General features: G+C 55.7%; 2 protein-coding genes and 1 long non-coding RNA gene across 4 annotated transcripts in view; 1 reads left to right on the top strand and 2 right to left on the bottom strand.

Annotated features, from left to right (window-relative positions):
* Positions 1-142: 142 nt before the first annotated feature.
* ZNF668 (zinc finger protein 668) lies at positions 143-6,879 on the bottom strand. 2 transcript variants are annotated; one of them, XM_077170966.1, is made up of 6 exons: positions 6,618-6,879; positions 5,014-5,386; positions 4,750-4,983; positions 4,179-4,697; positions 2,201-2,368; positions 143-1,566 (listed from the first exon to the last, which is right to left on the bottom strand). In XM_077170966.1, the coding sequence occupies exons 2-6, from the start codon at positions 5,093-5,095 to the stop codon at positions 260-262; spliced, it is 2,310 nt and encodes a 769-aa protein (XP_077027081.1). In that variant the 5' UTR covers positions 5,096-5,386; positions 6,618-6,879; the 3' UTR covers positions 143-259. The 2 variants fall into 2 exon arrangements, with proteins under 2 accessions (XP_077027081.1, XP_077027079.1); XM_077170964.1 differs by having other exon boundaries at positions 4,750-5,386; positions 6,618-6,876.
* On the top strand, positions 3,002-4,185 carry LOC143691930 (uncharacterized). The gene is made up of 7 exons (XR_013179727.1): positions 3,002-3,097; positions 3,129-3,344; positions 3,376-3,470; positions 3,512-3,617; positions 3,669-3,759; positions 3,801-3,976; positions 4,051-4,185. It is a non-coding gene; the product is annotated as an uncharacterized LOC143691930 (long non-coding RNA).
* Positions 6,880-7,671: 792 nt separating the features above from the next.
* The window catches only part of LOC129134284 (uncharacterized), a 77,780-nt gene continuing 72,142 nt past the window's right edge, over positions 7,672-13,309 (bottom strand). Inside the window, exons 16-18 of the mRNA XM_077193231.1 lie at positions 12,415-13,007; positions 10,382-10,512; positions 7,672-8,807 (exon numbers count right to left, since the gene is read on the bottom strand). Of these exons, the coding sequence (XP_077049346.1) occupies positions 7,767-8,807; positions 10,382-10,512; positions 12,415-13,007 (1,765 nt within the window). The 3' untranslated portion in view covers positions 7,672-7,766. The remainder of the gene's footprint in view (positions 8,808-10,381; positions 10,513-12,414; positions 13,008-13,309) is intronic.

Here is a 13,309-nt window from a genome sequence, read left to right as displayed (position 1 = left end):
TTGATGAATTTCGGGGAATTTTTTGGGATATTTTTAAGTTTTAGGGATTTTTGGGGATATTTGGGAATTTTGGGGCCATTTTTGGGGCCATTTTTGCGAATTTTGGGTCCCCCCTGCCCCCCAAACACAGCCTCAGCCGCCATTGCTGATTTAGCATTTATTGACCCCACAAAGGGGGCGTGGCCAACACAGACCACGCCCACAAACAACCCAACCCGCCTCAGCACAAACCCCGCCCACCCCGCGTTGGGGGCGGGGCCTACACCGTGCTGGAGGGGGCAGGGCTGTGACGTCGCTGGTGCCGCCTTAGCCCCGCCCCCGAGGCAAAGCTCCGCCCACAGAGTGGGCAGGAAAAGGGGCGGGGCCCCGACGCCATCTTGGATTCGGCAGCCATGTTGTTTCCGGCGGCCATGTTGGTTTCGGCCATTTTGTTTTCCAACATGGCGGCCATGTTGGTGGCGGACATAATTGCGTCGGCCATTTTGTCCTCCAGAATTGCGGCCATTTTGTTCTCCCCAGTGGCGGCCATATTGGCGTCGGCCATATTGGAGGCGGCCATATTGTTTCCTCCAATGGCAACTGCATTTCCACCAATGGCGGCCATTTTGCTGTCAGCCATATTGTTTTTCTCAATGGCAGCCATATTGGCATCGGCCATATTGTTACCGGCAGCCATATTGTTTTTCCCAATGGCAGCCATGTTGTTTCCCCCAATGGCAGCCATATTGTTACCGGCAGCCATATTGTTTTTCTCAATGGCAGCCATATTGGTGCCAACGGCCATATTGCTCCCCCCAACAGCCGCCATATTGGTGTCGGCCATATTGTTTTTCTCAATGGCAGCCATATTGGTGTCAGCCATGTCGTTTTTCTCAATGGCAGCCATATTGGTGTCAGCCATATTGTTTTTCTCAATGGCAGCCATATTGGCATTCGCCATATTGGTGCTGGCGGCCATATTGTTCCCCCCAACACCTGCCATATTACCGTCAGCCATATTGCTGCCCCCAACACCCACCATATTGCCGTCGGCCATATTGCTGCCCCCAACACCCGCCATATTGCCGTCAGCCATATTGCTGCCCCCAACACCCGCCATATTGCCGTCGGCCATATTGCCCCCCTCACCTCCACCCCCCTCCTCCCTCCCATGCGTCCTCTCATGCTTCCTCAGCCCCGACACGCCCCCGAAGCCCTTCCCGCACCTCCCGCAGGCGAACGGCCTCTCCCCGGAGTGCGTCCGGCGGTGCTTGCCCAGCGCCGCCCTCTCCCCGAACCCTTTCCCGCAGTCGCCGCAGCGCCAGGGCCGCTCGGCCGAGTGCGTCAGGCGGTGCCGCTTGAGGTCCCAGGAGGCCACGAAGGCCTTGCCGCAGTCGCCGCAGCGCCAGGGCCGCTCGCCGGTGTGGGTGCGCCGGTGCACGGCCAGGTCGGCCGGCTGCCGGAAGGCCTTGCCGCAGTCGCCGCAGCCGTACGGCTTCACGCCCTGGTGCGCCCGCTGGTGCCGCCGGAAGCTCGAGGGGTCGCCGAAGGTGCGGCCGCACTGGGGGCACAGGTAGGGGCGCTCACCTGTGGGGAAGGGAAGGGTGAGGGGGTTCTGAGGGCAGAAAATATCCCCAAAAATATCCCTCAGGTTCTTGGAATATTCCCAAAAACACTCCAAAAAATATCCCCAAAAATATCCCTCAGGTTCTTGAAATATTCCCCAAAACACTCCAAAAAAATAGCCCCAAAAATATCCCTCAAGTTCTTAAAATATTCCCCAAAACGCTCCAAAAAAATATCCCCAAAAATATCCCTCAGGTTCTTAAAATATTCCCAAAAACACTCCAAAAAATAGCCCCAAAAATATCCCTCAGGTTCTTGGAATATTCCCCAAAACGCTCCAAAAAAATAGCCCCAAAAAATCCTAAAAATATTCCCCAAAATTTCCATAAATATCTCCCAAATTTCATAAAAATATTCCCAAATGTTCATAAAAAAATCCCCTCAAATATTCAAAAAATAGCCCCAAAAATTCCTAAAAGCATTCCCGAAAATATCCCCAAAATTGATTAAAAAAAAATCATTAAAAATTCCCCAAAAATCATTAAAAAATCATAAAAAATCCCCAAAAAAATCATAGAAAAAATTTTAAAAATCCCAAAAAAATCCCAAAAAAATCCCCAGAGGCCACCTGAGCCCCCACCTGTCGGGGACTCACCTGTGTGCACCCTCTGGTGGCTCTGGTAGGAGGAGAGCTGGGTGAAGGCCTTGCCGCAGGTGCGGCACGGGAAGGGTTTGGCGGCGGCGTGGATGCGCTGGTGGCACGACAGCGACGAGGAGCGGCCGAAGCTCTTCCCGCACTCGGCGCACAGGTACGGCCGCTCACCTGCCGGGACGGGCGCGGCACGGCTGGGGCACCGGCCAGCTGTGCCCCAGATGTGTCTCCATACCCCCAGGTGTGCCCCAGGTGTGAACCAGGTGTGTCTCTATACCCCCAGGTGTGCCCCAGATGTGTCTCCATACCCCCAGGTGTGAACCAGGTGTGTCTCCATATCCCCAGCTGTGCCCCAGATGTGTCTCTATACCCCCAGGTGTGCCCCAGCTGTGTCCCAGGTGTGTCTCTATACCCCCAGGTGTGTCTCAGGTGTGTCCCAGCTGTGTCTCTATACCCCCAGGTGTGCCCCAGATGTGTCTCCATATCCCCAGGTGTGTCCCAGATGTGTCTCTATGTCCCCAGGTGTGTCTCTATGTCCCCAGGTGTGTCCCAGGTGTGTTCCCAGGTGTCTCTATACCCCCAGGTGTATCTCAGGTGTGTCCCAGCTGTGTCCAAGGTGTGTTCCAGCTGTGTCTCAAGTGTGTCCCAGCTGTGTCTCAGGTGTGTCCAGGTGTGTCTCCATATCCCCAGGTCTGTCCAGGTGTGTCCCAGGTGTGTCTCCGTACTCTCAGGTGTGTCCCAAGTGTGTCCAGGTGTGTCTCTATATCCCCAAGTGTGTCTCAGGTGTGTCCCAGGTGTGTCCCAGGTGTGCCCAGGTGTATCTCAGGTGTATCGTAGGTGTATCTAACATGTCCCAGGTGTATTTTTACCCCCCCCAGGTGTGTCCCAGGTGTATCCCAGGTGTGTCTAACATGTCCCAGGTGTATCCCAGGTGTATCCCAGGTGTGTTTTTACCCTCCCAGGTGTGTCCCAGGTGTGTCTAACATGTCCCTGGTGTATCTCATGTGTGCCCCAGGTGTGTCCCCCACTCACTCACCCGTGTGCGCCCTCAGGTGGTTGCGCAGGTCCTTGCGCTCGGCCTAGGCCTTGGGGCAGGTGCTGCAGGTGTGCCCAGGTGTATCCCAGGTGTGTCCCAGGTGTATCTCAGGTGTGTCTAACATGTCCCAGGTGTATCTCAGGTGTGTCCCAGGTGTATCCCATGTGTATCCCAGGTGTGTTTTTACCCTCCCAGGTGTATCCCAGGTGTATCTCAGGTATATCTAACATGTCCCAGGTGTATCCCAGGTGTGCCCAGGTGTGTCTAACATGTCCCAGGTGTATCTCAGGTGTGTCCCAGGTATATCTAACATGTCCCAGGTGTGCCCCAGGTGTGCCCCAGGTGTATCCCAGGTGTGTTTTTACCCCCCCAGGTGTGTCCCAGGTGAGTTTTTACCCCCCCAGGTGTGCCCAGGTGTGCCCAGGTGTGTCCCAGGTGTGTCACTCACCCGTGTGCGCCCTCAGGTGGTTGTGCAGGTCCTTGCGCTCGGCGTAGGCCTTGGGGCAGGTGCCGCAGGTGTGCCCAGGTGTATCCCAGGTGTGTTTTTACCCCCCCAGGTGTGCCCAGGTGTGTCCCAGGTGTGTCTAACATGTCCCAGGTGTATCCCAGGTGTATCCCAGGTGTGTCCCAGGTGTGTCACTCACCCGTGTGCGCCCTCAGGTGGTTGCGCAGGTCCTTGCGCTCGGCGTAGGCCTTGGGGCAGGTGCTGCAGGTGTGCCCAGGTGTGCCCAGGTGTATCCCAGGTGTGCCCAGGTGTATCTCAGGTGTGTCCCAGGTATATCTAACATGTCCCAGGTGTATCCCAGGTGTACCCCAGGTGTATCCCAGGTGTGTTTTTATCCCCCCAGGTGTATCTCAGGTGTGTCTAACATGTCCCAGGTGTATCCCAGGTGTGTTTTTACCCCCCCAGGTGTATCCCAGGTGTGCCCCAGGTGTGTCACTCACCCGTGTGCGCCCTCAGGTGGTTGCGCAGGTCCTTGCGCTCGGCGTAGGCCTTGGGGCAGGTGCCGCAGGTGTGTGGCCGCAGCCCCGCGTGGCCCCGCAGGTGCTTGCGGAACACGGAGGGGTCGGCGAAGGCCTTGGGGCACTGGGGGCAGGTGAGGGGGCGCTCACCTGTGTGCGAGCGCAGGTGCACGGCCAGCCGGGCGGGGGAGGGGAACGAGCGGGGGCAGCTGGGGCACGGGAAGGGCGGGGCCGCCCGGGGGGAGGGGCCTGCGACAGCGGGGGCGGGGCCAGGGGAGGCGGTGATGTCACCAGGTGTGGCCTGGGTGGGGTTGGAGGGGGCGGTGACGTCACCGGGCGGGTTAGAGGCAGCTCCAGGTGAGCTGTGGGCGGGGCTTGAAGGGGTGGTGACGTCACCAGGTGTGCCAGGGGCGGGGCCAGGTGGGTTGGAGGGGGCGGTGACGTCACCAGGTGAGTCCGGATTGGCTCCAGGTGTGGTCAAGGGAACGGTGACGTCACCAGGTGAGCGGTGGGAGGGGCCAGGTGGGTCGGAGGGGGGCGGTGACGTCACCAGGTGAGCGGTGGGAGGGGTTTGAGGGGTCGGTGACGTCACCAGGTGAGCCAGGATTGGCTCCAGGGGAGTTGTGGGCGGAGCTTGAGGGGTCGGTGACGTCACCAAGTGAGCCAGGGGCGTGGCCAGGGAGGTTGGGGGCTCCTCCAGGTGTATCATGGGAAGGCTCCAGGTGAGCGGCGGCGGCGTCGCCAGGTGAGCTGTGGGCGGGGCTTGAGGGGGCGATGACGTCACCGGGTGTGCTCGAGGCAGCGATGACGTCATCAGGTGCATCACGGGAAGGCCCCAGGTGGGCAGTGACATCACCAGCGGAAGTGATGACATCATTGGGCGTGGCCGGGCAGGACATGGCGGCACCACCAGGGGAACTCCAGGGGTGGGCGGAGCCTCGAGGTGAGCTCAGGGGTGGGCGGAGCCTCCAGGAGAGTTCAGGGTAGAGGGGTGGAGCCGCCAGATGTGGGCGGAGCCTCCAGGTGTGGGCGGAGCTTCCAGATGAGCTCAAAGCTTGGTGGGTGGAGCCTCCGGGTGTGGGCGGAGCCTCGAGGTGACCTCAAAGTGTGGTGGGTGGAGCCTCCAGGAGTGGGCGGAGCCTCCAGGTGAGCTCAGGAAGGGGGCGGAGCCTCCCGGTGCATGATGGGAACTGCGGGGGGGGGGGGACAGCACCAGGTGAGGGGGGAGAGGCAAAAAATTCCCAATTTTGGGGCATTTTTAGGGAAAATTTGGGGAATTCTTGGGGCGGGGGAGGGGTGGGAAATTCCCGGTTTTGGGGAATTTTTTGGGGAATTTTTTGGGAATTTTTAGGAGGATTTTTTTGGGAATTATTTTGGGGGGATTTTGGGGTTTTTTGGGGGGATGGGGGAGGGGATGGGATCTCAAATTTTGGAGGGAATTTTTTGGGAAATTTTGGGGGAATTTTGGGAAAACTGGAGGGGGGGGGTTGAGGGGTGGGAAATTCCCAATTTTGGGGGAATTTTTTGGGTTTAATTCTTAAATTTTTGGGGGCATTTTTTGGGGGTGGGGGAGGGGCCGGGGTCCCAAATTTTGGAGGAATTTTGGGGAAATTTTGGGAATTCTGAAGGGTTTTTTTTTTTAGGGGTGGGGGAGGGGTGGAAAATTCTCTTTTCCCCCCCCGAAATTTTGGGGGAAAATTTCATTTTATTTTTTTGGAATTTTTTTGTTTTTCGGGGATTTTTTTTTGGGGGGGGGGGGGTGGGGGAGGGGGGCGTCTCCCACATTTTTAGGGAATTTTTTGGGGGAATTTTGGGAGAGTTTTGAGGGGATTTTGGGAATCCTGGAGGGGTTTTTTTAGGCGTGGGGGAGGGCTGGGAAATTCCCTTTTTTTTTTAATTTTTGGGGGATTTTTGGGTGGTTTTTTTGTTTTAATTTTTGGGGGTTTTTTGGGAGGATATTTTAGGGGTCGGGGAGGGGGCCGGGATCCCAGATTTTGGGGGAAATTTTGGGATTTCCCGGCGATTTTTTTAGGGTGGGGAAGGGGCAGAGAAATCCCCATTTTTGGGGCCTTTTTTTTAATTTAAATTTTTGTGGTTTTTTGTTTCTTTTTTTTTTTTTTTGGGGGGGGGGGCGGGGTATATTTTAGGGGTGCGGGTGAGGCCGGGGAATCCCCAAAATTTTTTTGAGGAAAATTTCCTCAATTCCGGGTGTGGGAAGGGGCAGAAATTTCCCCCTTTTTTTCCGGTTTTTTTCCGTTTTTTTTTTTTCTTTTTTCTCTTTTTTTTTTTTGCGTTTTTTCCCAAATTTTTTGGGGTGTTGGGGGCGGAGTCTCGGGGCGGGGGGGGGAGGGGCTCGGGGGGGGGCCCCCCCCGGGTTTATTTTGGGGGGGTGGGGGTGGGGGAGGGGTCCCCGATCCTCACCTGGGAGCGGCGGCGGCGCTAGGACCGGGCTGGGGGCGGGGCTTCCGGGGAGGGACCGGCGCTGATTGGCTGGGACGGGACTGAGCTGAGGGAGCGACTTCCGGGTAGGGATCGGCCCTGATTGGCTGAGCCGGGACTGGGCTGGGGGAGCGACTTCCGGGTAGCGATCGGCGCTGATTGGCTGAGCCGGAACTGGGCTGGGGGAGCAACTTCCGGGTAGGGATCGGCGCTGATTGGTTGAGCTGGGACCCGGGAATAGGCCCTGATTGGCTGGAGATGGAAAAGGGGGCGTGGCCGAGGCGCTTCCGGGTTCGGAGCGCGACAAAAGGGGGTGGGGGAGGGGATGGGGTTTTTTGGGGCATTTTGGGATTTTTTTGGGATTTTTTTTTGTTATTTTGGGGAAGTTTTGGAGTCTTTTGGGGCGAGTTTTGTTGTTTTTTAGGTTCTTTTTTATTTTTGGGGCGTTTTGGGCTTTCTTTGCGGAGATTTTGGGTTTTTCGGGGGACATTTCTGGTTTTTGGGAGGCGTTTTTTGTTTGTTTCGGCGGTTTGGGACATTTTTTAATTTTTAGTGGGGGCTTAGGGGTTTTTTGGGGGGGATTTTGGGGATATTTGGGGAGCGGTTTGGGTTTTGGGGATGGTTTGGGATTTTTTCGGGTTTTTTTCGTGGATAATTTGGGTTTATTTCGGGTTTTTTTTTTTGTTGTTTTTAAGGCGTTTTGGGGGGAATTTTGGGCTTTTTTTTCTGGAGGGATTTGATTTTTTTGGGGGCAGTTTTGACGTTCTTTGGGAAATTTTGGGGGTTTTGGGGGGAATTCGGTTTTTTCTATTTTTGGGGGGCAGTTTTCCCTTTTTTTTGGGGAAGATTTTTAATTTTTGAGCTGATTTGGGATTTTTTTGAGGGGATTTTGCATTTTTTCAGCGCCTCCCGAGGATTCCATTTGTGACAATTTGGGATTTTTTTGGGAAACCCCAAAATGCCATTTTTGAGCGGGGTCACCCCCAAATTTCTTTCAGGACCCCCCCCAAAAAAAAAACCCAAACCCGAGGCGGGGTCTCTGCAGATCCGTCACCGTTTTATTGCCCAAAACCCCCCAAAATCCCCCCAAAAAACCCCAAAAAGCCCCAAAATCGGGGGCCCCATTGGTTTTTAGGGGGGGCTCCCCCCAATTTCGGGGTCTCGGGGGGGTTCGGGCTCAGCCCAGGCCTCGGGGTCCCCCCAATTCTCTGGGGGGATCCCCAAAATATTTGGGGGCGTCCCTGAAATTTCGGGGCTTGGTGACGTCATGGGGGTCCCCGAATTTTCGGGGGGGGTCCCCAAATTTCCTGGGTTTCTTGTGGGTCCGGGGGTCCCCAAATTTCCTGGGTCTCGTGTGGGTCCAGGGGTCCCCAAATTTCCGGGGGTCCCCAAATTTCCTGGGTTTCTTGTGGGTCCGGGGGTCCCCAAATTTCCTGGGTTTCCTGTGGGTCCGGGGGTCCCCAAATTTTCAGGGGTCCCCGAATTTTCGGGGGTCCCCAAATTTTCATGGTCTCGTGTGGGTCCGGGGATCCCCAAATTTCCTGGGTTTCTTGTGGGTCCAGGGGTCCCCAAATTTTCAGGGGTCCCCAAAATTTCTGGGTCTCGTGTGGGTCCGGGGGTCCCCGAATTTCCGGGGCTCCCCAAATTTTCCGGGCTCCCCAAAATTTCTGGGTCTCGTGTGGGTCCAGGGATCCCCAAATTTTCAGGGGTCCCCGAATTTTCGGGGGTTCCCGAATTTTCCAGGCTCCCCAAATTTCCTGGGTCTCGTGTGGGTCCGGGGATCCCCAAATTTTCCGGGGTCCCCAAATTTTCCGGGCTCCCCGAATTTCCGGGGCTCCCCAAATTTCCGGGCATTTCGGAGCTCCCAGACCCATTTAGGTGCCCCCAGCCGCCCCCAGTTTCGGGGTCCCCCCCAGTTTCGGGGTCCCCCCCGGTTTCGGGGTCCCCCCCGGCGGACTCGGGGTCCCCCTGTTGCTCCTCCCTCTCCTCGTCCCGGGGGTCCGGGGGGGCCTCGGCGAACAAAACCTCGCGGGCGACCCCCGAGATCCAGCGCTCGTGGGGGGGCACCCAGGTGAACCTGGGGGGGCCCCGCCCACTCGGGGGGGCGGCCACGCCCACCAGGAACCACAGCCCCCGCTCCTCGCAGGCCAGGGGGGAGCCCAGGAATTCCTCCTTTTGGAACCCCCCCCCAAAAAAGCAGAAAAAAAATTAATTTGGGGTTAATTTAAACACCCCAAAATGGCCCCAAAATAAAAAAAAAAAACCCCAAAAACCCACCCTGAAATGCATCAAAATTGCCCCAAAAATCGACCCCAAAATGGCCTCAAAATCAACCCCAAAATGGCCCCAATATACAAAAAAAAACCCAAAAACCCACCCTGAAATGCATCGAAATTGCCCCAAAAATCGACCCCAAAATGGCCTCAAAATCAACCCCAAAATGGCCCCCAAAATCAACCCCCAAATGGCCCCAAAATACAAATAGAAAACCCAAAAAACCCCACCCTGAAATGCATCAAAATTGCCCCAGAAATCAACCCCAAAATTGCCCCAAAATCAACCCCAAAATAACCCCAAAATACAAAAAAAAACCCCAAAAACCCCACCCTGAAATGCATCAAAATTGCCCCAAAAATCGACCCCAAAACGGCCTCAAAATCAACCCCAAAATGGCCCCAAAATACAAATAGAAAACCCAAAAAAACCCACCCTGAAATGCATCAAAATTGCCCCAGAAATCAATCCCAAAATGGCCCCAAAATACAAAAAAAAACCCAAAACCAAAAAAACAACCCACCCTAAAATACACCAAAATTGCCCCAAAATCAACCCCAAAATGGCCCCAAAATCACCCCAAAATGGCCCCAAAATAAAGCCAAAACCACCTCCAAAATGGTCCCAAATTTCCCCCAAAATATCCTAAAAATTGCCCCAATAATGGCCACAAAATCACCCAAAAATAGCCCCCAAATCAACTCCAGAACTGCCCCAAAATCAACCCCAAATCCAGCCCAAAATACCCCAAAACTCGCCTCAAAATAACCCCAAAATGGCCCCAAAGCAGCCCTGAAATGCCCCAAGAAACGCCCAAAAATTAACCCCAAATTGGCCCCAAAATCCCACAAAATAGCCCCAAAATCAACCCAGAAATGGCCCCAAAATACCCCAAAATCCATCCTGAAATACCCCAAAAATCAGCTCCAAAACCGGCCCCAAAATAACCCAAAAAATGCTCCAGAATCAACCCCTAAATATCCCCAAAAGGGCCCCAAAAATGGCCCCAAATTACCCCAAAAATTGCCCCAAAATATCCCCAAATCAACCCCAGAAAGGGCCCCAAAAATGCCCCAAAATAACCCAAAATTCACCCCAAAAATGGCCCCAAAATCAGCCCCCAAATTAGCCCCAAAAATGGTCCCAAAATACCCCAAATTTCCCCCAAAATCCCCCAATATTCCCCCCTAAAATCCCTCAAAATTGCCCCAATTTTCCCCAGAAATTTCCTCAAAATTCCTTCAATTAAAAAAAAAAATTCCCCCCAAAATTTTCCCTAAAATCCCAAAATTTCCCCCAAATTCTCCAAGTTTCCCCCCAATCTTTTCCCCAAATCCCCCAAAATTTTCCACAAAATTCCCCCCAAAATCCCTCAAATCCTCCCCGAAATTTTCTGAATTTTTCCTCAAATTTTCCCCAATTTTTCCCCCAAATTTTCCCAAAATCTCCGTTTTTCCCCCCAGATTTCCCACCTGTCCCCCGTGGGTGCCGTTGATGCAGAAACTCTCGGGGTTTTTGGGGCCGTTTCCGTCGTTTTCGGGATTTTGGGGGCAGCGCTCGGGGCTCACCTGGGCCGGGCGGAGCCGGGCGGGGTCCCGGGGGTCTAAAAAGGGATCCGGGGTGCCAAAAAGTGATCCAGGGGTGCCAAAAAGGGATCCAGGTGTGCCCCAGGTGTGCCAAAAAGGGATCCAGGGGTGCCCAGGTGTGCCAAAAAGGGATCCAGGGGTGCCCCAGGTAAGCCCCAAGTGTGCCAAAAAGTGATCCAGGTGTGCCCCAGGTGTGCCAAAAAGTGATCTGGGGTGCCAAAAAGGGATCCAGGTGTGCCCCAGGTGTGCCCAAAAGTGATCCAGGTGTGCCCCAGGTGAGCCCCAAGTGTGCCAAAAAGTGATCCAGACTTGCCCAAATGTGATCCAGGGTGCCAAAAAGTGATCCAGCTGTGCCCCAGGTGTGCCCCAAAGTGATCTGGGGTGCCAAAAAGGGATCCAGGTGTGCCCCAGGTGTGCCCAAAAGTGATCCAGGTGTGCCCCAGGTGAGCCCCAGGTGTGCCAAAAAGTGATCCAGACTTGCCCAAATGTGATCCAGGGTGTCAAAAAGTGATCCAGCTGTGCCCCAGGTGTGCCCCAAAGTGATCTGGGGTGCCAAAAAGGGATCCAGGTGTGCCCCAGGTGTGCCCAAAGGTGATCCAGGTGTGCTAAAAAGTGATCCAGGGTGCCAAAAAGTGATCCAAGTGTGCCCAGAAGTGATCCAGGTGTGCCTAAAAGTGATCCAGGGGGTGCCTAAAAGTGATCCAGGTGTGCCCCAGGTGTGCCCAAAAGTGATCCAGGGCGCCAAAAAGTGATCCAGGCATGCCCTAGGTGTGCCCAGGTGTGCTAAAAAGTGATCCAGGTGTGCTCTAGGTGTATCTCAGGTGTGCCCAAAAGTGATCCAGGTGTGCCCAGGTGTGCCCCAGGTGGGCCCAAGTGTACCCAGGTGTGTCCAGGGGTGCCCAAAAGTGATCCAGAGGTGCCAAAAAGTGATCCTGGGGTGCCCAGGTGAGCCCAGGTGTCCCCAAAAGTGATCCAGGGTGCCCAAATGTGATCCAGGTGTGTCTCAGGTGTGCCCAGGTAAGCCCCAGGTGTGCAAAAAAGTGATCCAAGGGTGCCCCAGGTGTATCTCTGGTGTGCCCAAAAGTGATTCAGGGGTGCCAAAAAGTGACCGAAGTGTGCCCCAGGTGTGCCCAGGTGAGCCCCAGGTGTGCTAAAAAGTGATCCAGGTGTGCCCAAAAGTGATCCGAGGTGCCAAAAAGTGATCCAGAGTGCCAAGAAGTGATCCAGGTGTGCTCAGGTGTATCTCAGGGTGCCCAAAAGTGATCCAGGTGTGCCCCATGTGTGCCCCAGGTCTGCCCAAACGTGATGCAGGTGTGCCAAAAAGTCATCCCAGGGTGCAAAAAGTGATCCAGGTGTGCCCTAGTGTGCCCAGGTGTGCTAAAAAGTGATCCAGAGGTGCCCAAATGTGATCCAGAGGTGCCAAAAAATTGATCCAGGTGTGCCCAGGTGAGCCCCAGGTGTGCCCAAAAGTGATCCAAGGGTGCTAAAAGTGATCCAGATGTGCCCAGGTGTGCTCCAGGTGTGCCAAAAAGTGATCCAGGTGTGCCCCAGGTGAGCCCCAGGTGTATCTCAGGTGTGCCCAAAAGTGATCCTGGTGTGCCCGGGTGCCGGTGGGCGTGGCCAGGTCTGCCCAGGTGCATTGTGGGTGCCCCCAGGTGTGCCCAAAAAGTGATCCAGATGTGCCAAAAGGGGATCCAGGTGTGCCCATGTGTGCCCAGGTGAGCCCCAGGTACCACCCGGGTGTGCCCAGGGGTGCCAAAAAGTGATCCAGGTGTGCCCAGGTCCATGGTGGGCGTGGCCAGTTGCCCGCTGGGCGTGGCCAGGCGTGCCCAGGCGCATTGTTGGTGCCCCCCAGGTTAACGGTGGGTGTGGCCAGGCCCACAGTGTGGGCGTGTCCCAGCCCAGCCCCGCCCCCTCACCTGGCAGCAGGGCCCAGCAGGTTCCCGGTAGGCGGTGGGCGTGGCCGGGGCGCAGGGTGGGCGTGGCCAGGTGGTCCCGGTAGGGGGCGCAGAGCGGCCGCAGGTGCGGCCCCCAGGTGGGCGAGGGGCGGAGCTGCAGCAGCGCCAGGTCCGGCCCCGCCCCCTCAGGCCCCGCCCCCGCAAAGGCCCCGTGGAGGTGGAGGCGGGAACCGCGGGGGGCGGGGCCTACGGAGGGGGCGGGGCTTGGAGGGGTGGAGTCGGAGGGGGAGGGGCTTGAAGGGGAAGGGGAGGGGCCTGAGGTGGTGGGACCGGGATGGGCGGGGTCTGAAGGGGAAGGGGAGGGGCCAGAGGGGAAGAGGGAGGAGCCAACCAAGGGGGAGGGCCGGGGAGGGGTCAGAATTGGAGGGGGAGGGGCCTGATGGAGAGGGGGAGGGGCCTGAAGGGGAAGGGGAGGGGCCTGAATCAGAAGGGGAGGAGTCAGAATGGGAAGGGGAGGGGCCTGAAGGACAGGGGGAGGGGCCTTCTGGAGAGGGGGCGGGGCTTGCAAGCTCCGCCCCCAGAGCTCCGCCTCCCAGGCCTCGGGGTCCTGAGCCCTGCGGGGAAAATTGGGGAAAAAAATTTGGGGCATTTTTGGGGTGGTTACATCATTAATTATCGTTAATGAATATTAATTAATGCTAATTTAGTCTAATCACTCACCTGATCAAGCGAATGTTGGAATAATTTCCGTTAATTCGGGGATTTCTCGTTAATTCCAGTTTAATCCCCATTAATAAATATTAATTACCACTAATAAATATTAATTACCGCTATTAATTACCGCTACTAAATATTAATTACCGCTAATTAATAAATGGCTCGCCAGGGGAAGCAGCCGGGGCCTGAATTTTTGGTT

This window comes from Agelaius phoeniceus, chromosome 37 (assembly GCF_051311805.1).
Source record: "Agelaius phoeniceus isolate bAgePho1 chromosome 37, bAgePho1.hap1, whole genome shotgun sequence".
NCBI classification, from domain to species: domain Eukaryota; kingdom Metazoa; phylum Chordata; class Aves; order Passeriformes; family Icteridae; genus Agelaius; species Agelaius phoeniceus.
This window is presented reverse-complemented; position numbering and strand designations above follow the sequence as displayed.